The 25719-nt window shown below is 34.6% G+C and overlaps 1 protein-coding gene and 1 non-coding gene across 3 annotated transcripts in view; both read left to right on the top strand.

The window, feature by feature from the left end:
• The window catches only part of LOC119078652 (venom dipeptidyl peptidase 4), a 36433-nt gene that overhangs the window by 5790 nt on the left and 4924 nt on the right, over positions 1 to 25719 (top strand). Inside the window, exons 1-11 of one of the 2 annotated variants that reach the window (XM_037186248.1) lie at positions 245 to 398; positions 6306 to 6360; positions 22427 to 22717; positions 22792 to 22857; positions 22924 to 22998; positions 23085 to 23189; positions 24067 to 24232; positions 24292 to 24461; positions 24516 to 24746; positions 24809 to 24910; positions 24973 to 25718. In XM_037186248.1, the coding sequence (XP_037042143.1) occupies positions 6313 to 6360; positions 22427 to 22717; positions 22792 to 22857; positions 22924 to 22998; positions 23085 to 23189; positions 24067 to 24232; positions 24292 to 24461; positions 24516 to 24746; positions 24809 to 24910; positions 24973 to 25718 (2000 nt within the window). In that variant the 5' untranslated portion in view covers positions 245 to 398; positions 6306 to 6312. Of the gene's footprint in view, positions 1 to 244; positions 399 to 6305; positions 6361 to 22426; positions 22718 to 22791; positions 22858 to 22923; positions 22999 to 23084; positions 23190 to 24066; positions 24233 to 24291; positions 24462 to 24515; positions 24747 to 24808; positions 24911 to 24972; position 25719 lie in introns of those variants that run through there. The other variant, XM_037186247.1, reaches the window with a different exon arrangement.
• LOC119079171 lies at positions 16030 to 16193 on the top strand. The gene has a single exon (XR_005088125.1). It is a non-coding gene; the product is annotated as a U1 spliceosomal RNA (small nuclear RNA).

The following is a 25719-nucleotide window of genomic DNA, read 5'->3' as shown; positions in this document are numbered from 1 at the left end:
CAATAAACAATCGTCTCATATTTACCTATACATCTAGCAATTCAACTCTAATAAAAAAAATTCAACTCAATTTAAATGCAGCCAGTAAACATAAACAACTCGAGTTCAACCAAAAATACAACAACAACCACTACACTATAATATACTCATTCTCATTTATCTCTCAATTTCTACAAACCGAAGAGATAAATGGAACAATATCAGAAGTCAAGTATATTTCTTCGACTTCAAACCATACCATAACTCAAACCTCATATAGTTTGAATAACACAGTTGTAAGAAAAAACTCATTGAGCTAGGACGGGTTTTTTTTATTCTCGTTATTTCGAGTATCATAAAATTTTGAAGTATATTCGATAGTAGTATACAACACACGGCTCGGTGAATAGTTCAAAGAGGTATGATGAGAGAGATTAAGTGGACTTTATTTTTCATAAAATAAAATAATAATTCAGTTAGTTGTTTCGATTGAATAAAATTTAATTTAATTTAAAAAAAAATTCTGTGTGGTACACATCTCCAGTGTGGTTGAGTACAATGGACAAAACGTTGAGTGCAAAAGAATGTTTTCGTTTATATTTTGGCCGAATATTTCCACAGTGCAAAAAAAAAATGTTATTTGGTATTTCCATTCAAAAGTTTACGTTCAAATCAATTTTTGTTATTTCGATTCACATGTAGCGTTTTGTCAACGTTGTGTGGAATTTATATTTAAAAATGTAATTGCAACCTTATACATACCGATGTGATGAATATGATAAACATACTAATTAATTAACTGGTGCGTTTCTATCTTCACAATATATGATTATTGAATATGAAAGAACTATTTCCGTTTTGGATGTATTTATATAGGTAACCGCTTTGTGGCTTTGTTGTGAAAACGTCCCAGAGAAATATTTATACTCCAGCGTTATCGCGTACGAAATCAATTTGCTGGTCATTATAACTAAAGATTGGATACATTCGAGAGAAAAACAAATCGCTTATGTACACCTAAGAGTCTTGAATCCACATGGGAATACATTAGGCGCAATAACCACCATTTGATTTCTAATTGAAAACGATGGTTTTTTTGTGTTGCTTTTTTTTCTGCGGCACAAATTTTCGTTAATTAGTCAATGCGAGAAGAAATCAATTAATGCGTTACGTTTTACATGTTGCTATATGAAGTGCTTTTTGTACTCTGAGAATTAATAAATACACCGAACGGTTCGCTATTTTGTTCTAACGAAGTATTTTAACTTTATTTGGTCACTGTAGTGTAAAGCCTTGACATTTAACTTGTTTAGCCTTCAATTCAAGACAATGGGTTATTTACGATGTGAGAAATGATTAAAATAATTAAAAATTAAAATTGGTTAATGTCGTGCAGTCGAGATGATCTGGCCGAACAAGTTTTGTTTTTATTTACAGCCTTTCACAGACGGCAAGCATATACCATCAGTATATTATTTACCACCAAAACGAATCGTTTCCTATTAAGTTGATATCAACAGATTCATTCAAAATCTTTTACTTCGTACCTTTCAACAAACGTTTCACCTATTATTTTAACTATATAAGATAACATTGTCAGTGCTATCATTGGTTATTGCTATCTTTGCTGTGATGAGATTTCATAAAAAAACGTTCGTGAGCTCAGTTACACTAGAACGTCACAGTCGATAACTTAAATGATGTGAAATGAATACCATGTCACTTTTTCATCAATTTTCAGCATCTTTTGATGCTCCATTCCCGGTTTATTATTTCTTAAATATGTTTCAGCGCACAATTATCTCGCTCAATATCACTGGGTTTTCCCAGTCGATAACTTAAACGATGTGAAATGAACAACAAGTCTGATCTAACCTTTTACTGTATGCAATTTTCAGCATCTTTTGATGTTCCATTCTGGGTTTTTTCCAGTTGATATGGAATGAACACCCATTGACCTTTTGCGAAGCAAACGTTGAACCTGAAACTGACACTAAACGATTTTGTAGACGGAATATATAATACATTTGAAGCAATTAATCTCTCTTCTCCAATCGTTTTCGTATTGATAAAACATGCTAATTGAATAGCATGAACGATTGAACAATGTTCAGTGAATAAGTCCGTGCATAAATGGAATACGCAGCATCCCAATTAAACTTTATTCGAACGGAACAATTGCAATAAAAACGGAAATCTCATAATCTGTGTATACGGCTTAATTCCCTTCAAAGTAATCTACCGCATTGGTATTCATTTGTTTACATTTCATTCGGCATTGTTTTAAAAAGTTTTCCATCAACCCCTCTTCCAAGCGAAATTAGTTTTCATGTGTTGTTATATACATCATACGTTGGATTCGAAACAAAACTTAAATTTCGAAAATTTCGCGTGTATTTCCACAGAAAATTCAAATTCAAAAGCGAGATCTGTATAACATATTGTATGGTAATACGGTGTTTCGTACCTATATGGTTCGATCCGTGATGTATTCAAAATATATTAAAGCTTTTGTGCATAAGTAATAAAGGTTAGATAAACAATAAAGTCAAACATTTCACAGGTCTTTGATGTTTCGTAACATTATAAATTGGGGAAAAACAAGAGCCGAGAGAGTGATATGACTTTTATATATATTTCGTTCGGTAATTAAAAGAAACTGGGTCGTTGCCGGAATCGTAACACATAATTTATATCGACGAATAACACCAAAAACTTTAGTATCCAATTGAGAGGGAAGAACGGTAAATATGACGGGGAACTCAATTCGTCACACACAAGTCATCATTAAATTATCAAATCAAATTTATTGTTATCGCTGATGACAAAGAAACTTTAAAAATTTTGTCAACCGAAAACACACATAACACTCTGATATATTGTGTTGTCCGACGAGAGAGTATCATCATCATAAAGTTATGAAAACGAATGGCTATTGTTATCCATGCTATAACGATATTTTTGTTTATCACCGATGAACAATCCGCTGAGCTATACCTAGATAATTGTGAGTTTCGTTATTTTGATACGATAATGCGATTTTACCATTTCATATTCGGTTTTACCTTGAATTTTATTAGACATAAAAGTTAACGGATGTACTTCAGCCAAAGAGCTCGTACTTTATATCGAATAGATTGAAGAATATTATACAGAAGCTGATCTCTTATTCGTAATCATATAAACTAGAATCTAGTTGTGTCTAGTGCATCGTACAATTTATTTAAGTGAATAAATAACTTGGCTAAAACGTCGTGTTCAAAACGTTATTGCACTTTCTATTTCATCAGCACATGTTGTATGGTGTCGAAAATTTTACCTAATAAAATATTCGATTTTGCGTCATTTTAGTGATGCTCTATCACGTCTTGGACACTTTGTATCTAAAACTCTTCAAATAGCTCGTAAATTTTAGTTATAGCTTACCCAATAAAAGGTTTTCGGATGTGGTTGACCTTATTTTCTCCACTCAAAGAGTTGATTCAAAGCACCTAGCATAGAAAAAAAACTAATTTAGTCGAAGTATGCGAATTTTTCCATACCTTTTCTTTCTTTATGTCATTGCAAAATTACCATTAAGGCATTAAGGCTAATGGTATTATTGGTATCAAAAAAACTACTCTATTTGACTCTATTACACCTCTATTACACTGCTAGGTGCTTTGGTTGATTACATCCTTGTTTTGTACTTTTTATTTTGTCGTGTGGTGTTTTCTTTAGGCGAGGAATACAACCACACATGGCAAAATACAAAGTTCCAAACAATTACGTAAGTTGTTTTACTCGTTAAGCTCCCGGGAAATGAGTTTTCACGCTTATGTCAATGAAGGTATCATTTCTCAGTGAGTGAGTAAATGATGTTTTGTTGACCCTTCGTCTGATAACTGTTTGACAGGGGAGAAAAAGTCTTTTTCTCCCACTAACTGTCACCTTTGATTTTGTTTCGAAAAATGGTGCAACAAATGTTTTTGTTACGTGGAGAAAACCGTTGATCACTTATGACAAACGTTGCGTTCACCTCTGTAACAAAATAGAAAATTTCAACTCGAGCTTGGCTCTTGTTAGAATTTTCTATTTTCTCCCCTCTGCAAATAAACAACTATTTGTATCTACTCTCTTCTCTTCCCAACTCTCTGTGCGTCCCAGCACATGTCAATTTGTCATAATCATTTAGATAAAATTGTCATCATTGACAATATTGAGATCGCAAAACAGTAACTGCTTCAATTAATTACTTTGTTGATATATCTACCATTCTACCATATCGTCTGTAAAAAGTTAATTGAATGATTGATTCAGTGTTAATCGACGACTTGTCATAAACGATGAATTCATTTCATTTTTCTTAGACGGATAATCTGTTGAAAAGTGATTAGATCGATAGAAGTGGATTCGATAATTATAATGACTTACTGATCCTATCGCTGCCGCATGTCAACGGCATACAATCGTTTTAGAATTGACTGAACTGACGAAAAAAACTTTGAGATTGATATAACTCGTACATTCGTAAAACTGATCTCGTAAAATACACTGCTGTAGAAAATACCAGTAGAATTTACTACACTGCAAATGATAACGTGAGCAACGCACTGACAATACAATCTTCGATGCTGTTTCGAAATTGCAGTTCTTTTACGAACTAGATGTTAGTCTGTCTGCCGCAGGCGTAGTTGAGCCAGGTAACACCACATCATTTACAAATTACAAACAATAGTTTTTGTGCTTTGAAATCGAAAGCGTAAAAACAACCAACATAACTCACTAGTGCAGAAATAATTATTTATGACATTGAGTGTTAAATGCTTTATTAGGCACACGACATGGATCGTCAATTACATATCGCGTGCGTAGTAAAGCGCTTTGCACCGAGTTTCATACTTTAAGCAACGATCTTACACATGATGTATTGGAATCTCCAAATCTGGGATATTACATTAGATAAAACACATTATTATAAAAGAGTAATTTATTGAAACTGCTTCTCACAAATTCTAATTTCGACTGACTTCTCCACTAGAACTAGATGTTCAACAACATTAGTCGCATCCATTTCATAATCGGAAGACCATTGACAAGCCGACATGTCGAAATCAAAGTATGCAGTAAAGAATTTAATTAGTAGCTTCTCCTTCAATTTCCATTAGAGTATGTCTTCTCAGATTTCAAAAGATTCCTTGACAGACCCCGAAAATGTCATTAACCTGTCGCATACGGCTATTCATCTGATATCGATAACGACGACAAAAATAATGGCAGGTAATATGGTCCTTTATATAGTGAAATGCATGTTTAAAAAAATGAAGTACAAGATTTGAAATCAGCCGATTAAAAATACTCTGATCGATGGAAGTAATAGACCCGAAAATAATACTGGTCATATGCTTGCCGTCTTTAACAGGGTAAATCCTACGTGAAATTGACGGGACGGAAGTACCCAATTTTTTTAATTTATTTATAGTACTTCCGCTTAGCGTCTTGTTGTGTTCATAGTATCACTCCTTTAATATATCACAAGGCGTCTGTGTACAAAATAATGTACATCTGCTGTACAAATTTCAAAACACTTAATTACACATTTTTCACATGTAGCATCCGCTACTTGAAAAGAAATTACGAATAACAAAAATCTGAATGAAATAACCTAGGACTTTTCATAATTTAAATAATTATATTTACGAGGTTGTTCAGTAACAACACACGTTCATTAAAGGTGGAGGCGGGGGATCTGAAATGAAGCTTACGTTTTATAGAACTCTTGTCCGATAAATATTCTTGGACATAGAGACCAGTTGGTTTAAAAATTAGCGTAACATTTGAACGATCCCTCATTTTTTTAATTATTTAAATGCGAATGCAGTCATGATTGGCGCGAATGACTAAATTTGTAATTTAAAGTTTTTTCTTGTTGACGGTATTGTCGATTTTCTGTAATACACCGCGAATATATTCGTGGGAAAGGCATGCTAATTATAGTATTTGCAATGTGCATAGTGCGAAAACTTTTTTTATTGTAAGTAATTAGGCGCTGCAATTACATTTTTGTGCGAAACATTCAAACATTGTACTCAACGTAAACTGCAAGAGATTCCGAGTGTGTTTATTATTAATTCCATATGTTCATTTCCATTTCTATAGCAAAATGGCTAATTTGAAAGATTTACATAAAAGTTGTGTACACATTACAAAAAAATAAATTTAAAAAAAATGCTAAACGAATGATGTGCTAGAAACATGTATACACACAAATGTTTAAAATATAATTGATCGGTTGAAGGTTTGCATGATATAAAACGTTAATCTACGCAATATTATTTTAATTGTAGTTTAAAAATGTCAGGAGCCAATGGAGCATCAATCGAAATAGGACACAGTGATCAGGTGATTTGGTTTTTTTTTTTTTTTAAATTTTTATTTTTTTTTTCCAAATTATTTTTTCCCCGTTTCCGTTGTAATTTACTTAATTTTTGTGAATCATCGTGTTTCGTATTATAATCAACAAAATCTATTCGTTTTTACGTTAAACACTTACGTATGACACTAACAATTACGATTTCTTTAGTTGCACTACTTGTGCCAATTATGCGAAACCAGAAGAAGAGATATGTTCGTTCCGGTTTTGATTGAGATATGTGGGGAATAACATCTCAATTAGGTATGATGTTTATGGTCGTACACTAAGTATTATTATGAGAGAAACGTGCGAAAATAATCACACGAGAAGCAAATATCTGAGGCCATTTCCATCATCAATTTCCATTATAGAAATGTTAATTATCTTACTCAAACTATTTAAATTTAAAAGGTGAAAAGGTCGTCGTTTATTGGTAGTACCGTAGTAGAATTCCAATCTACCTCATTCTATTCTGTTCATATAATTCTCAAACAGTACTTAGCTCCTACAAAATTTCTATTGAGACGGGTAAATAGCTCTACATTTTGTGAGTTAGTTGGAAGTAAATATTAAACGTGTTCCAACCAGTACCTAATTAGACAACTCTTTTGTTCTGACGAATGGAAAGTATGGAAAGAGATACCATTGTTTCAGGAAGTATTTAGCCCAAGTCATGTCAAAGATAAGGCAAAATCGTGAACGATTCGATAAGATAGGGGAGGAGGGTGTAAAAAAAACTTGGAAAAACAGTGGACGTAATTTATGGACAATGCACATTCTATAAGCCGAAAAAACTTTGTGTGACTGGTTCGGTCCCCAAGCTACTTTGCCATGATCTTTGACAAGAAACGGAGAATCGGGAATAAGCTTCTTGGAAATATCAGAATTATTAGATGTTGTCAGGAGCTACAATTTAGACATAGGTGCGATTTGTCCGATAAATGTATGAAATTCCGGGTTTTTTTTAGTGTCGTACCCACATTTGGGAACTTTGAGATTCCATGACTGTTCGTTCTATTATGCAATTGACGAAGCAGTTGGTTATAATAGAATTTTAATGAGTGCTTTATGCCGGGCCCTTCAAATGATAAAGCCCTACTAGCTACTATTAGGAGGCCGCAATTAAATCGAAGATTTTCGAACACGAGCGGTAAAAGTTCCTTAAATCTGGAAGCGGACCATTTCAACCTAATCAAAAAATACCTTTGGTCAACATACAAATTGTTGTCTTAATTAACGGAATTCCCTCTTTTTCGGATCGAGCTTGCAACATTATTGACAATTACACACCCAATTCAATTCTAAAATGTAGAAGCAAGTGCGTAATCTTCTGTTAAACTGTGATGTCAATCGCATTACTGAATAAAGTCATTGTGAATTGTAAAACCCAAATTAAATTGAAACAGCGCTGCGCTGGCTAAACGACTAACAATGGCAATTCATCCAATTATTTACTTACTTTCCCAATTATGCAAGACGTGAAACATTATGCACATAATATTTATATATCGGTTATATCAATATCCATTGAACACAATGAAATTTACAACAGTCTACTTACACATATTGCATTCTTGATGTGACTAGGAAGTTGTAAAAATAGCTTGAGTTTAGTGACCGGGTTATGCAATACGCGGACTTTTATCGTTGATTAATTTCACTTCGTTATAAATGAGCTGCTTATCAAAATCGATTAATTCAAATAAAAAATCTTTTGATTATAAGTTCGGCTCGCATTTGCTTCCATTTTGGTTGACCCGAATCGAAGCCTAAACCTGAACTAAAATTCCAGGTTCGACCTGAATTTGATCCGAACCTGACATTTTCGATTTCGGGTTCAACGAACCTGAATTTACTTGAACCGAATCTGAACTATTAATTTCGCTTCTGGCCCGAACCAGACCTGAACATGAAATTTCCGGAAGTCATCAGGTCGGGTGACATTTTTACACCAGAAATCACCAATTTTCACGAAAAAATTCAGGTTCGGATCAAACCTGTAGGTAAAAGATTCGGGTGTGAGTCCGGGTTGAACGCGAAAATTTCAGCTTTAGTTGAAAGTTATTCAGTTATCGAGACATGATAAACTGTTTTCAACGACAATTTGTCTGAATAAAATATTTGCTTCTCTCATCAGAACTCGATTGTCGTTGTCTTCAGTTGCTTAACTTCCGTTTATTCATGAAAGTAGTTCGCTATGCAAACCAATGTTCAGGTAACACAACGTCTCTTTCATGACTCGATGCAAAATGTAAGAGACTGCATTGCATACGCAATCAACATTGTGCATGCTGACAAGTTTTTATTTTCGGATTAAGCAAAAATTGAAAAGTTGCTTTGTGTTTCTTTTGCCTTTACCCATGAAAGAGTAGATGAAGTCAACACAACTGGTTTCTCCTTATTTAAGATCGTTAGTAAATACTTAGAAAGACCTAAGTGCAAGCGAATCCTAACTTTTTTAATTGACATTTTGTCATGTACATTCAATTGCTAAGAGCACTGAACTATCTATACAGACATCACACTTAGCATCAATTCAGAGTTATACTTCCCCGTTTTCAACTATTTAATTGCCATTATTCTCGATGTTGTACTTATCTACCATACATAATTAACATCCAATTTGCCACTCTTCCTTAAAACCGTATCAATTATGCAATTCGTTGTGTGTGAAGGTCAAGAGTTGTTATTACCAGATTGTTTTGCATAGAAATAAATTTTAATTTACTCTCTCATCTCGTTAGAAAATACAGTCGATGTATATAAACAATAACAGTATGGCATTGCCTGGCTCCATTCGAATTGAAAATATAATTCCGTGGAAAAATGTTAATGCCCAACGCGGAGAAAGTATAGTGTGTATCAGAATTGTGACGCAAAGTGAATCGTTAATATTTTATAACTGACTGAGGCGGTTGAACGAAACGATTCACATTTTTTTTGTTGTTGTAATATCCATTAAGAGCATTACATATTTATACACGTTTCATATAGATTAACAACCAGGAAGATGCGGGAATTTGAAAGAAGATTAGGTTTAAATAAAGAGACTTGAACATTCGTATTGTATTACTAGCTCTGTCATATTAACGATACTACAAAAAAATTACTTTCTGTTGCGACAAATCATGTTGTAATGGAACACATTAATAATAAAATTGCTCAATGTTTCCGATTGCAGTTCCGTTATGTAATCTTATTGAGCCATTGACTTTGACGTCTTCATACCATTCTTCCAAAAAATTAAAATTTCGCAAAAATACGTGATAGTCATAACGAACAAATAAATACAAATCTAGCCAAACCTTATTAATCGCTGAAAAAACGTAATATCAAAAGATTCTGCAACCAATTTTTGAACCGCTCCAAATTTTAGAAATTATCTGCATTTTCTTCTTTCAATTGAGTTTACAATCACCATTACCAAGAAAAGGACAATATTAGAAAACCAACAATACAATTAAAGTTGTTGAAAACCAAAAATAATGAAAGAACCACAACCGAAAATAAACGGCACATTATGTCAAACATGCAATAATATTACACCAAACTGTAACAATATTACAGAAGTTGCAATAGTATTCGTTTGTAACGCAATAAGATAACAAACGAATATTATTGCATCACAAAAACGCGGATTCGATTTCTAAGGCTATGGAGCGATATTAAATTTTTTGACTTGCGTACTTTGAAAGAGCTCATGAAAGTTCACGAAACTAGGTTTTTGAACCCAAAAAAAATTTGGTCCAAGTCCTTAGGTTCACTCACTGAACCCTCCGAATTCCGTAATAATATTGCAAGATTACAGGGTTCAGTGAGAGAGTGCACACACCTGGACGAAACTTTTTTTGGGTTCATTGGTGTACTTTGGTGAACTTTCACGAGCTCTATCAAAGTACACAAGTCGCATAATTTTGGAATTCAATTTGGCCTTAGAAATCAAAGGTGCGTGACTGTAATAATATAGTTCCGGGAAAATCTTATTACAGTAACATTACACATATTGCAATCTTATTGTATTTTTATGTTTGCAATGTTGGCACTGTAAGAAAGTTCGTTCGTTTTGTTTTTAATTTTTGCAAAATGCGAAGAGCGCCACAGTTTAAAATTGTGTGTTCTACATAATGTACTTATTTCAGAATTTGATCGGTGTAGGGCAGTGTTCAAATTTAATGTTATGGTGCGAATATGTGTACGTAACTCAAAGTAAAACATTTTTAGGCTGTCAGCTATAATATTTCTGATTATATGAACTATCTTAGTCATTGTTGTCACACGTTTTAAATTCTTTATTTAACTCAAATTTTTATTAATTTTATAATCTTCGCAAAGAAGTATACAAAATGAAATCTAAAATTGGAATTGAATTTAGGCTACGATAAAATTACAATCATTGCAATGTTAATTGCATTTTTATGAATTTTGTTGACATTTTTGCAAATTATTGACTTAAAACCGATTCACAAACGTTTTTGAATTGAACTTTTTCGTCGGTTTCCACTTCGCTTCTTTAAAAAGGAAATCGTAAAGTCACCAGAGAAATTTATTTAATTCTCTTTTTTTGTAAATTCCCGCATCTTCCAGAGTTAAATGCATTGAACGGAGTAATTTTTAATTATGAAAAAGTTGATATGCACGTTCCAAGTTAGCATTTTATTTTTGGAGTTAATTTTCCAACTCGAACTAGTATCTGTTTTGTCAGATTAATTAGAAAATACATTCTTCTTTGCTGGTCCAATTTGAAGGGGTAAACGACGTTTGAATAACTGATTTATTTAACGTATCAAAAGAAATATATTTATAAACTCAAATAAAAAAGGTCAGAACCATCGGGCATATATCTCATTTCATTTATAAATCATTCTATTTTGTTCAGTTCATTCATAGAATCTCCCTACATTTTTCGACGTGATACTGACTTTAGTCTTCTCTTGTTAATGTAAATTTTAAGTCGCTTTGTATACAAACAAAGTTTTACATTCGAGTCATTATAAACCTCTACCTGATTTCAAACAAACAAAATGAGATGAATCTAACTGAAATATTTATGCAATTAACTTAGAGAGATGATATCGTCATAAATCTTTGATGAATTTTGTTTCGTTTTTTTTAAATTTATTTTGTTTAAAATCATTAAAAAAGTTAACGAGAAAAAGTTGAACGTTCGATATTATAAATGCCATGCCGGATGGTTAATTTTGCTCTCTTGGAATTTCGAGACAATATTATAGTTGAAAGAATTCCTTTGTTCGAATTTTCAGCTCGAAAATGTGAATGTGACTATTTTGAGTGGGCACATTACTTGTATTTTAATCTCTCGCTCGAACTAATAACAATTAGTTCTGCACGATTTTTTTATTGGAGCTGCTATACACAAAAAAGAATTTACGCATTAAAATCCAATTGAAACTATTTTCTTTAATAAATAACAAACAGTCACAATTAAAATTGAAATTAGACACCCATACATAACAGTATGTATCAGATGGTTATTTGTAGAATTACTGGATTGAAATTCCAGACGCAGCAGTATTTTGTCCGAGTATTTACGTTAATTTGAGACGGCAAGCTTATGACCAGTATTATTGTCGGCTCTTTTACTTCCATCGATCAAAGAATTTTTAATCGGTTGATTTCAAATCTTGTACTTCATTTTTTTAAACATTCATTTTACTATACAAAGGACCACATTACCCAGAGCTTGTCAACGCAGAAGTTATGAAAGACAAGCCGAGAGTAGCATTTAGTGGTATGTTTACGGTGGTATTGATCCAAAATAAAGTTTAAAAAAAATTTACACAAAAATTGTAATCAAAAAGATGTCAATGATTCGGATAGAGGAACACAGAACGGGACTGACTTCCAGAAATCAGTTTTTCATGAAGTCGACTTTAGAGAAGGAGCAGATTGGAAGTATACTGACCTGTTCTGAGTCCGTCTATCTGAATCAGTGACAATTTTTTTTTGTGTAAATTTTTTAAAACTTTATTTTTGTTCCAGACTACAGTGATGTTTTATAATTTCAAATTCAAAATTATGTCGAGATTTGTATTGCATGATAAAAACTTATTGGAACACTGTCAGAGTTTTGCTGTTCTTCAAAATTCTGAGATCTTTACGTAATTCCAGGAATTGTAGAGTTCAACTTACTCAAGGTCTCACAGCATTTCACTCTACTACAAACTAACGATATTGTCATGAATGGATGCTTTGAAATTCAAACGAAAGAGATGTAATGCAAACTGCAGTTCGTTAGATAGATGTTGTATATTGCTTCTCGTTGACCGAAAGAATATTAATTTCGTTGTTTCGTTCATTTGGTCTGTGAACAGAAGCAAAACAAGAGACGCTAAAATCAAATTAACTACACAAGATGTATTATTCATATAAAAAATTGAGAATAAATCATTAATATTCAATATGACAATATCACAGTGGTCATTTTCGCGACATTTTCAATGTTTAATGCAACGCACCTGAGTTTACAAGAAGTTATATTCGCATAAATATGGTAATTGGAAATACTTCCACATATTTAAAACGATTACTTTTGAAACCTTCTAAACTGTACATGGTGAACTCTAATACTGTTTCAATCGAGTTTCAGTCTGAGTCCCTTCTGTTTCTGAGCTATTCGCATTTTTCATATTTTGTGTCCCCGTAACCATGCGTAACCATTGAGAGTAGATATCTTATCTTTGATTGATTACATTGTGTCTCAATCTTTAATATTTATCACTACACCGATTGATGTGAACGTTTCGAATGTTCAGTACTTCGTCTAGAAAATTAACAATAAAAAAAACCCAAAACTGAAAATTGTCGGTCGACTGCTAGTTTTACTTTGACATTTTCAGGTCTTTAATATTCATTAGGTAATTAGGATAATTTTTATGTAAACTAGTCGTTTAAAACGACATGGTTTTGAGCTCGAGCACTGAAACCGAAATCGTTTTGTCTTTTTTGTGGGTGTTGACCGTGTTGACAAACTATTGTAAGTAAATTTGAATATGAGCTACTCTTATCGCCGAGAAAAACATTAGCGAAAGCGCCGATAATATAAGTTCAAGAAATTAAAATTCTATTAGTGCAGCGCACGATTTCTTTCACATGAATGGTATATTTGTATGACAGTGATAGCAGTTTCGTTGTTTAGCTGTACATTATGTATATAGTTGTGTAAGTGAAAGGTGTTGTATAATGGGTAAGATTACGTTTGCATTGAACTTATTTGCCGAACTATTTAGAATAGAAACACATTTGTTTTTAATGCCGATTTTGCTATGTCAATATTTACTTGAAATGGAAATTTTAACTTTTCCAATCGGCGGTTGTTTACCACTTAGCACTGAATCTGATACTTAAGTTTAATTCAGGTCTTAGGTGGGACGTGTCTATTTACGGTTCATTTTGAAAAATTCTAAGGGGCTGGCGACTCAGTATGATTGGAAATTATCGATGGGTTCATTTCTCGGCATATTAATCGAGGGGTCACGCACTCCTTCAAATTTAATCCATTTAATAAATTTAATCCAAGAAATACATGGGATTAAATGGATTTAAATCCATTTAATCCCGAGTGCGTCACCCCTCGATATTAATTATTTCGGCTATATCTAACGCAGTGCGTTGCTATGTCCCTTATTTGTCGATAGCATGGACCAAAATAGGCGATGAGCTCTGATTGATAGCACTAGTTAACATTTATATACACGTTAAAACTGGTGAAGTAAAAGATCTCGAACTGATTTATTGAAAATGGAGGTCAAAGTATGTAATTATATATTGCCGCCTGTGTCTGTGGTAACAAAAACGAAGAAATATCTTTAATTACTGATATTATTTATATAAAACCTCTGCAGTGTCGAACTAAACAAAAATACCAACTACTATCACCTAACGTATTAACAAAAATGCAGTAAAAACATTGTCAGTATTTAACATTTTCAAGGTAAAGGTGTTAGCACCTACTTACAATTTTCGTCGTAAGTCAAGAGAATACTATAATCATTGGTACTGTCATTCTGTCGGACTCACGGTCACGGAATATACCCAAAATGACAAAATAACCAACTGTTAATAGAACCGTCTTTTGTTCCTACTAAACCAAGTCTAACTTTGGTTGGACAATTATGGTATTTTGCGTGTTCCTATATCAAGTAACCCATTCTCGTTCCATGTCTAAGTGTTCCTTATTAAATTGGAAATTTTAGCAAGAAACTTTTTCTTTATAGTTCGGTGATGAACACTTTGGAAATCAGATCGCAAACTTGGATATTGAAGTAATAAGAAGTAGAATTTACAATTTACGGTAAAACTGAGAGAAATGTTAGAGTAAAAACGCCATGCCATCAACGTTGTTTGAAAATAAATACAAATCGGATATAAACTGAAGTCTGACTTATCTGTTCGGTATTCTGGGGTAGTACTAAGATTTATCAATACATATCTCCAGCTGTTATAACAGATAATGAATTATGAATGGACGTAAGTGAGTTCAACATCGGACAACCTACTCAGCAATACTGTGGAAGCAATGATTGTCGGTTTTATTCTGTTCAATATCGTTGATTGACGCTCCTAACATTTTTTTCGTAAATTGTATGACATGTTCTTCATGTCAATTTCATAGTTTTTATTGCTAGTCCATGATACTCTCAATAAATCGAAAAGCTGTAAAGATAACCGTCACAATACTATGAAAATTGTTGATAATGTACTGGTCTCTTAACATTTGTGTTATCATTAATAAACCAGATATAATGAATAACGCTGCAGTTCACGTTGATCTCAATAATATGCATAATTTAAATGAAAATGAAAACAAACAACTGCCTGAACAAAATTATGATTCAACGAAGTAAGTTAATGATAAAGACAACAATTATATCGGTGTCAATGTGTGAACGTAAGGAACCTCGTAACCTCAAGTTTGAACAAGTGTCTATATCAGTAAGGCTGTACGATGTTCTAATTAAGTGACATTTTTAGTGGTCGTGTTGTTCATTAATTGACAAAAAGAAATTTGAGTGAGAAATTGATAAGATATAGGTCTTCTGCTGCATATGAGCTGGCTGCTACTCCCTCAGGTATCTCTGTTTCTGTCAGAAAACTTCTTAGGGAAAAATTAAAGGAAAAAAGAAATTAAGGCCAGTGATACGCACTGTCAAAGTCAGCTTCGGTGCTTGCCAGTGATATGCCAGTGACAATCAACAATTTCACTTTTTCTTTTCATTAGGTACCACCATTGTAGCAGCTGTCTTTCACTGACACATTACGAAAATTTGTCTCAACGACTCTGATTTTTCGTAGAAAAAATTCTCAAAAAAGATCGCCATTTGACATAATTTGTATCAAATACCGTGTACCATGTAAGCAAATCGAAATTTCCAAAATAATTCCCGTTTCCCACTAGCTGCATCAATTGTTTTCTACCTAATACGACACCACCGCAATAAATCAGTAAATTGCATTTCAAAAAACATCCAAGTGACTATATTATATATACAGACTATATATACAGAAAGACAGAACGAACAACATTCACAACAAGAACAATCTTTTCATACAAAAATGAAATTTTCATTTCCAGTATAATTCGCTAGATATTTCCGTTGGTGAATTAAAGACTAGCTGTTGAGTGATGACGAAAAAGCATACTTACCTGGCGTCGGGATTACGATGATCAACAAGGTCGTTTCCCCTAGTCTAGGCCCCGGCATTGCACTACGCTTGGGCTGAAACTGGCGATTTTTCCTAATGCGAAAAACTCGGTCGTAAAATTTTTGTTAGCAGGGGTAAGCGTTCGCGCTACCCCTAATAGAAGATTCAAAACAAACAGAAGTCTCTGATTTACTCATACTCACATTAAACTTGGTAAATACACGGATATATGTTGGAAAATGAACCTTTTATCGAGCATTTAAAGTCGAAATTGCGTTCCGCTGCTGATTTCTATGTGATTATAGGTTGACATTCGATTTGGATCTTTGGTATTAGTAAGGGTAGTGTAGGTTATTATGTATAAAATAGTGTGGAATAGAGCAGAGTGGTAAATGTATGTGTGCGAAGACATCGAGTACTCAAATTGACCCGAATAATTACCTAAAACGATTTGAATATTTAACGTCAATGACTCAAATCAGGTATAATGATGATTTCCATGATAAGAAACACAAACGACTGGATCAATATTCCATGATAGTAGAGCTCAGAATTAAAATTTTTAATTTTATAGTGTTGAAAATTTGACAATAACCCCCACAACTTAATAATTATTGAGAAAAACCTGCAACATGCTTGAAAAAAATTCGAATGTAACTGAGTATTAATTGTGAACCAACAGATTTCAGACAATTTATATTTTCGCAGTTTAATAGCTTGAAGCACAATATCGTATCTGTTCCGTCGATTTACTTATTCAGTGTGACAGAAATAATCTCTTTTCAATTGTAAATTGTTTAAGGATTCGTTAAAACAGATGGCACTCGGTGACCTACTGATCTACAAAATAAACGAGCCATCAGAACAGTCGGAGCGTTTGCTGCGACTGAGCCCCGTACAAACCCGTATATCTATTGCGTACGTGACCCTAGTGCGTCTGTCACCCTACTTTGACCGTAAGCCTATTGCGCCGGTTAAAGTAGTTAAAGTAAAATTATTATGTAATGTGTACATCTTAGAAATTGCGCATAGCGCAATTACGAAGCCCCGTACGACGTTCCTTTCAAATAAAACAAAAATTTCAAATAGCCCTAAAATTTTAATTTATTGAGTATAAATACACATAGGGCCTAGTATCGGCCTGAGTCCGAGGATCCAATTTTTTTTTCAACTACATTCTATTCGGCCTTTGATTACCTTCCAAATGAAACAAAAAATACGAAAAACGGATGAAATTTGCTCGAGTTTTATGTAAAATCCACATAGGGCCCTAGTAGCGGCCTTAGTCCGAGGACACAAATTTAATTTTTTTTCAACAACATTCTATTCGGCCTTTGATTACCTTCCAAATGAAACAAAAATTACGAAAAACGGATGAAATTTGCTCGAGTTATATGTAAAATACACATAGGGCCCTAGTAGCGGCCTTAGTCCGAGAACCCAAATTTAATTTTTTTTCAACAACATTCTATTCGGCCTTTGATTACCTTTCAAATGAAACAAAAATTACGAAAAACGGATGAAATTTGCTCGAGTTATATGTAAAATACACATAGGGCCCTAGTAGCGGCCTTAGTCCGAGGACCCAAATTTAATTTTTTTTCAACAACATTCCATTCGGCCTTTGATTACCTTCCAAATGAAACAAAAATTACGAAAAACGGATGAAATTTGCTCGAGTTATATGTAAAATACACATAGGGCCCTAGTAGCGGCCTTAATCCAAGGACCCAAATTTTTTTTTTTTCAACAACATTCTATTCGGTGTTCGATTATCTTTCAAATGAAACAAAAATTACGAAAAACGGATGAAATTTACTTGAGTTCTATGTAAAATACACATAGGGCCCTAGTAGCTTTTCACTTCTAAGGCCCTAACTCACGGTCTACTCACCCGATTTTAAAAAACTTTTTTTTCCTGGATTGGTATTGACAATACCTATCATTTGCCGTGTCATTCACATTTCCATCGTTTATTTTGCCATAAATATCACCAAAAGACCTTAAATCACTTAGGTGGCCCTAACTCACGAAGGGCCGACCCGAATATGCCCATCTTCGAACTTAGCCTCACTATTTTGACTATCTTTCAGGGAAAAAAAATTTTTTTGAAATCGGATTTGATTTACTCAAGATATTGACGTGACGGACAGACGGACAGACGGACAGACGGACAGACGGACAGACGGCCCAAATTTTTATTGCGGATTCGTCATCTATAAACATAGGCAAACACTTTGCCCTTACCGTCTGCTTCGAATTCCATCAATTACACACGGCATCGTAATCCTATAAGCCCCTTCGTACTTCGTACGGGGCTAACAAACAATCAGGCGCAGGAAGCAAGTGATTATTATATTCGAATCAGAAAATACTGCATTTATTGCAGCAAAAAGCGATCAGTAATTAAGTCTTGATAATTTTTTGTTTTTTTTTTTTAAATCTAGAGAGTTAAATATCAGAAAATAAGTGAATGAATTCAGGCAGTGTATCGCCAAACGTTACATACTTCAAAAAAATTCATCGAAATGAGAGCCAAAATTACATTTCAAAAAAATAATCAAAAAAATCAAAGAAAAGTGCGTATCAACAGTTCACATCATGCAAAAGTGTTTCTGATGACAGTTCCCAAATTGAGTACTATTTTGTGTGAAAATTTGTTTGTTTCATACACATACTTACAGTGGAGGTACTCTACTAAGAGTACCACTCACACTTGAAATAAAATAAATGGAGTACTGAAACTTGACAGTGTGTCTCACAACTGTAAAACACTGTAACAAAACCATTCCATAGAAAATAGTACTCTATTTGGTAGCTGTCGACAATGATTTAATTTTCCTTGATGTGCATTGCTCTTAAACATAATAATTTGTGTAAATGTTGGTATGTGTACGTCTAAATAATGTCGAAGTGGAAGACACGAAATGCAGGCTACCACGGTTGGAAATGCCTCATGTTTTAGGAATTTGGGATGTTTGATTTAAGAAGGATTGTTGGAGTTTTTTAAATGGTGATGCCTGAACTCGATCTAAGGAGGATTTTGAAGATTCGTGTTTGGTTTCAGAAATGTTTTAAATAATGTTTCAAAGACGGAACTCTGAATAAAATTTGGGATTCAGTCTGAGGCTTCAGAGGCTGCAACATGAAATTCTAACATGTAAAAAGAAAGGACGACCTCTGCGCCGGAGGAGTAATTATTTTTTAAGTCTAGAGCTTCATTTTAGGCGGTTTTAGGAGAATTTTTGAAATTTTAGAATTTTAAGGAGTTTAAGGAAGGGTGAGAAATAAACTCAGCTGTGTAAAGATGTTTCTATTACTTAAAGCAAAGGCTTCTAAAGAAACAGACCAATGATTTTCTATTTTTCGTTTTATTTTTAGAATAGATTTTGTTATAAAATTTGTCTCATAATAGGTATTAATGACGAGTAGTTACATTCCATCTTTTTTGTTGAATAATTTAATTAAAAATTAGTGAGATTTATTCAACTCAATTCGACTCAACCGTAAATATAATTTAAACCAAGAAACTCAAAGGAACAGCATCGGGTCGTAGCTGGATTCTGGGAATTATATAATTTGGCACGAGGTAGTTATTTGGGTAATAAAATCGAATTTAACCTACCTACTGATTTGTCCCCACATAGTGATACGTTTTGCCTGCAATACAATTTTCTAAGCAGACTCGTAAAAAGCAATAAATGAAAATACAGAATAACATATCTTTAGATTAGAGAGCTTACCTGCCATAAGCTTAACAGCTCTTCCTTTCCAAAAAGGGTTTCGTCGAGATTACCGCTCAATCAGCGCGTAGAACTACCTTTATATGCCGGTGTTCATGCACCAACATTACCAAAGGTGAGGCCAGAGCCCATCTCAACCTAAATCTAAATGAAAATACATTGGGAATTACAAATTTACAAATTTACAAATTATTAAACGAAATTTCTGAAATATATTTTTGATTCAAGACACTTCTAATACAAGCCATTGCCAATGATGGCGAAATAATTTAATTTGAATTTCAAATTTAAACTATATTTAGACAATATGTTTCCCCTTTGAAAAAAGTCTGCTTTTTAACCCAAAAAACCTAATGCGAGATTACCATTTGATGTACAGGAAAGTTAATTTATTCAGTTAATGAACTGAATGTCATTCGTCATAACTCATTTCGGTATCGAAAGAATCTTTTTAAGTGTGAAATGTGGTTGCTTATAACAAGTAGCAGTAGCTAGTAGAGTGAACAGTTATTTACGTATCTGTGATAGATGAAAGGTTTTAGGCAATTTCGCGAGTTGTAGCCCGAACGAAATGAGGACGACAATTCAAAGTGTCTTAAATCAACCGTCCACAACAGATGCGTATAACTTTTCATGCTGAGCTCTTAAATTACGAGAAAAGTTCTTAAATTTATGCCCAGGACATGAAAACGAAATAACTTCTTCAAAGCTCCAAGCACAATTTAGTAGCACCTTGACTTCGTATGCATTACTTAACTCTAAAACATTCAACTCTACCTGAAATATTCTAATTTTACTTGTAAATTGTATTGACGCAGCTTCGTAATGTTATACAGCACTTGCTGCTGTAATAACAGGAAATATATTTCCCATATAATTCGTTTTTGATGTGGCATTGACTTAGTTTTCATTATACTTCGAAAGCCATCTGACTTTTAGTTTAAAACGATTTTTGGTGTACCCATCAGATAATAATTGTAATCATTGTGCTTGGGCCTGTAGGTATCATATCTCATTTAAAGCATACTTGACGTCTGCTTTTTTTTAATTTCTGTTAGTGTTGTTTAATGAATTTTTTATCACAAATTGTCGGGCACGAGGATAAATTGGAGTTTAAAAAATTCTTGCTTCTTCTTTACTCAAGATCAGAAGACATTCATCAATGCTGTTACAGACGGCAAGCATGTGACCACTATTATTATCGGGTCTATTACTTCCACCGATCAAAATATTTTTAATCTTGTACTTCAATATTTTTAACATGCATTTCACAATGTAAATGGTCCATCATTACCCAGAGCTTACACTATTTTTGTCGTCGTTAGCGATAACAGATGAATATCCGTGTGTGACAGGTCAACTTGGTGGGAGTCGGTAGCGCAAGACAACTCTTTGAAAAATTTATTTTCCTAATCAGCGAATTTTCTCATGAAATGCTATAAAACTTTCAGAAATTCGAAAGATTTTGTTTTTGGGAAACTTTAAGAAACTTTGACTAGCACTTTTTGGAATAATTTCTGGCCATTTGTCAGTTTTCGTGTTGATCTTTGATAGTCAATCCAGAATGGGTCATTTTTGGTTGTGCCTCACAATCCGAGGTTTTTGAATCAAAACCTCGGATCGTGAGGTATAACCGAAAATGACCCATTCTGGCGTGACCATTTACCACCACTTTGAAAGTCTCTAAAATCTTGTGTTGAACTGTAAATTCTTTTAGAAACTGACTGTAGAAGCCAATTTAAAACCACGTTCACAAGTATCTCCCAAAAATGCAATAAGTAGAAATTTTACGATAATCTTGATAATCTTGACAACGTACTTGGACTATGCTGCAATGACAGATTCTTTTGAAAGCCAGCCTAACGAAGTCAGACGCATTTCCAGTGGACTTTTTTATATGTCACTAGTACCGTCTTGCCAAATCAATGCTTGTGTGGCTAATGGAACGGGATCAAATATGTAAATTTCTCCATGTACACGAAAGATATATGGTAGGATTGGGTGTCATTAAAAAGATAATTGCATGTTCTTTCGGGAAAAAGGTCTTGCTCGGTTTAGATGTCATCTACATTGAGATGTGGTCAATTGAAAACAGAGAAGAAATCTTGGCTATTTCGGCGAACTTCTAACAGTTCTCTGCACCCAAAATGATACAAGAAATCAAAAAAAATTGATTACTCTGATCAGTACTAGTCTGAACTTTCCAATGATTCCAAACTTGTTTAGGTAGTGACTAGACGAACGTACCTTTGAAATGCAAATTTGATACTCACTTGACAGTCGGTGAAAACTATTTTTTGTATAAGTGGATCAGCTGGAAAACAGCTGAAGCTTACTGAGTCGTTTTTTTTTCAAAGTCGCCGCCTGTACTGCATAAAAGCAAGGTTTTTAAGCTTCTCATAACAGATGCACATACAATCGCTAAACCGAACTGGTGTGCATACGTTATATTACACCAGCTGGTCCCATTTGGAATTGTATGTGACCAGCTGGTGCAAAATAACGTATGCACACCAGTTCGGTTTAGCGATGGTAATAGAAAATTATAAAGGAAAGAATGTGTGTAGAAGAGAGGAAGTTTATATTTTAAGAAAATATATCCAGTCCACGGTATTTAGGCTTGACTAATGCTCAATCTTTTTTTCAGGAACTTGTTGGCTCTAAGAAGAGGAGACCCTACAAAAAATACCTCCTCATATCGCTAATATTTTTAATTATCATTGGAATACTTGTGGTGGTTGTGGTCTACGTAACGAAAGATCCACCATCCGATGATACGACCACTACCTCTTCTTCATCTACTGTAACTCCTGCACCAACAAATCCGCCCGTCGCTTCGGCCATCACACTCGAAGATATATTAGATAACAAATTGTATGCCAGGCGAAACAACGCAACTTGGATATCAGACACAGAACTACTGTATCGAAACGCTAATGTAAGTAGATTTTGATCGTTTTGTCACACTAGCATCCCGTTCTTCATTCATTCTATTTTTCTTATTTGCAATAGGACGACTTGGTAAAGTACAATGTCGCAACGAAAGCGCTTAAAATAGTTTTGGGAATCCAGGAGAGCGTAAGAAATCGTAGAGAAAATCCCACAACCATTTGAGATTAATTTCTGTTATCTTTATTAACACAGATATTGGCGCAAGCATTCAGATATACACTATCACCTGACCAGAGATATTTGATGATAGAGAGCAATCCGTTGAAGGTATATAAATATCAATCGAATTGAACTGATACGGACAAGACAACAATTGCGATTACGTTTTGATTATAATTTTGGACTATTTTCAGATATACCGGCACAGTACCGAATCGAATTATGATGTTGTCGACTTGGAGTCGACCGGTTTCAACGTATACTCCGTTCAGGCTACATCACTAAATGGAACAGTGAATGTAAATATGAAACTAAAATTTATCTTCTAATTGTCTCAAGGTCAAGGCTTCGGAATGATTTGTTTTAGTTCTAAATCTAGTGAACACTCTCGTGCGACAAAAATGCCTCGCCGAAATCGAACACATCAGCCACAGGGGTGATTTCAGTATGCCTGTATAGGTCTCAGTTCGTAGGTCTCAACATTGGGTTCAAATGTCCTCATAGGTCGCCAGTGAATCTAGTGAATGGATTTTTTGAACATATTTTGGCTACTCTGTGGAGAAGGTATATGGTCGATACGGGTATCATTAGAGAGCTGAGTTCGACTAGTTATGAATTCTGTTTAAAAAAATATAGAAGTTTCTGTGAACCTTGGTCGCCTCTGCAGCACTTTAAGTGAATACATTTCATGAACTTGTAGGCTACCTTTGTACACTAGGCTTCTCATTTTTTTTTTTTTAATATTTAGCGTCATTTTCAAGCCAATCCATATCTTCTTGGAATCAGCTTCCCAATGGTACTCTTATCGACCATATGCCTCCTCTGCAGTGCGTTCTCAAAATTTGTACGAAAAATCCATTTTCTAGATTTTCGAAGGCGACCTAAGATGCTATAAGGAGATTTGAACCCGGTTTTGAGATCTTCTTAGGCATACTCATTGGGCCAAGTCGTCTGATTTCGACGAGACTATTTTCAAAAGAGTCACTCTATGCACTTACCTCATTGTACAAACACTTCCATTGTGGTCATAATTCCTACTATTCATTAGACATAGCAGTGCTCTTAGCACCCCTACTTAAAAATACTCTGGGAACTTTTCTGTAAATCAAGGAGACACACCCGACCATTAACAACATTCTCGTTTCATTTAGCTTCCTTTTCAATTCCAATTTTTAGAGCAGACTTCTTCTCGCCGAATGGGCCCCAACTGGTAGTTCAATTGTATTCGTAGCAAATGACCGTAACATCTACTACAAGCAAAGCGTAACATCGGCTCCAATTACTATCACTGATGATGGTGGTCCAGTCATTTTCAATGGTGTCTGTGATTGGGTGTATGAGGGTCGGTATTTTGTAACATTTTACAATTCTTTTCTGAATGTTCCCTTTACACCATTCCAGAGGAAGTTTTCTCTTCGAAGACCGCGTTATGGTTCTCACCGGATGGAACCAAGCTGGCATACGTTCAATTTAACGATACTGAAGTTCAAGTGATGCATTTACAAATCTATGGACCACCTGGTTCGATTCAATACCAATACGTTCATCTAGTGCCAATGCATTATCCAAAGGTACATGGACGGCTTTCAGATGTAAAGCTCCGACAATAATGAAATTCGTTTAAGGTTGGCACAAGAAATCCAACAGTGAAATTGTATTCCGTTAATTTGAGCGGACTTACAGTCGGTCAACCCGTTCCAAAGAATGAAATATCGGCTCCCGAACCTGTAAGGGATGTCGAAAATATAGTCACTTCGGTTGCTTGGCAGAATAACGACACGGTCATATCGGTTTGGATGAATCGAGTTCAGAATCAGGCTTACCTACAGAGCTGTGTCAACAGCAACTGCAATCTGGTACGAAAAGCTTTAACATTTGTGGGATGCCGTCCCTAATTAGAGATTAACGAAAATTTCAGTTCAAATCAATTACATCTCCTGATGGTTGGGTTGAGTTATACAATGCCATTACAGTCAAGGATGACGGAACACAATTTGCAATCATCGCTTCGCAGTCTCAGGTACAGTTCAACTGGGACGCATTACTTAAAAATGTTGAAATTTTAATTTTAAATCATTGTAGGGTGACGCTGGTGGTTATAGACACATTACACTGTTAACAACCAGCAACGCAAACGAGGTGGTTGTAACCAGTGGAAGGTATGTGGTCACTGGAATACTCCACTGGGATGCCCCATCAAACATCATATTCTACTCGGCCAATCAAGAAAGCCAATCCGAAATCCAGCACATCTATGCAATCAAAGCTTTGGCCGGTGAAACACCGCAATGCCTAACCTGTAACATTGTCATCGATGGTGTTCCGCAAACTTATTTCTCTGCCGAATTCAGCAAAACCGGAAACAGTTTCGTACTGAGTCGTGAAGGACCATCTTTGCCGAGTGTTGATGTCTACGTTTGGCAAGTGGATGCCAATTCGGTGGTTACGATTCAGACTCAAGTGGAGTGGGACAGAAATGAGGAGGTAAAACAAATACTAGCGGACGTATCGACACCGACCATTCGACATTTAACCGTTGAACTCAGCCATGGATTCAGTGCCAAAGTGAAATTGCAACTACCGCCTGGTGCTGATTTGTCTGGTAGGATTAAGTATCCGATGTTGGTGTATGTGTACGCTGGTCCAGATTCGTACAACGGATACGATAAGTGGGAAATGGATTATGGCAGCTATTTAGCCTCAAACAAATCGATTATCTACGCTCACATAAACGGCAGAGGCTCGGGCAACAGAGGCGACAAATTGTTGAATCAAATTTACCGGAAATTCGGAACGGTCGAGGTGGATGATCAAATTGAAACAGCAAAG

Source organism: Bradysia coprophila, unplaced genomic scaffold, assembly GCF_014529535.1.
Source record: "Bradysia coprophila strain Holo2 unplaced genomic scaffold, BU_Bcop_v1 contig_297, whole genome shotgun sequence".
NCBI classification, from domain to species: Eukaryota; Metazoa; Arthropoda; class Insecta; order Diptera; family Sciaridae; genus Bradysia; species Bradysia coprophila.
This window is presented reverse-complemented; position numbering and strand designations above follow the sequence as displayed.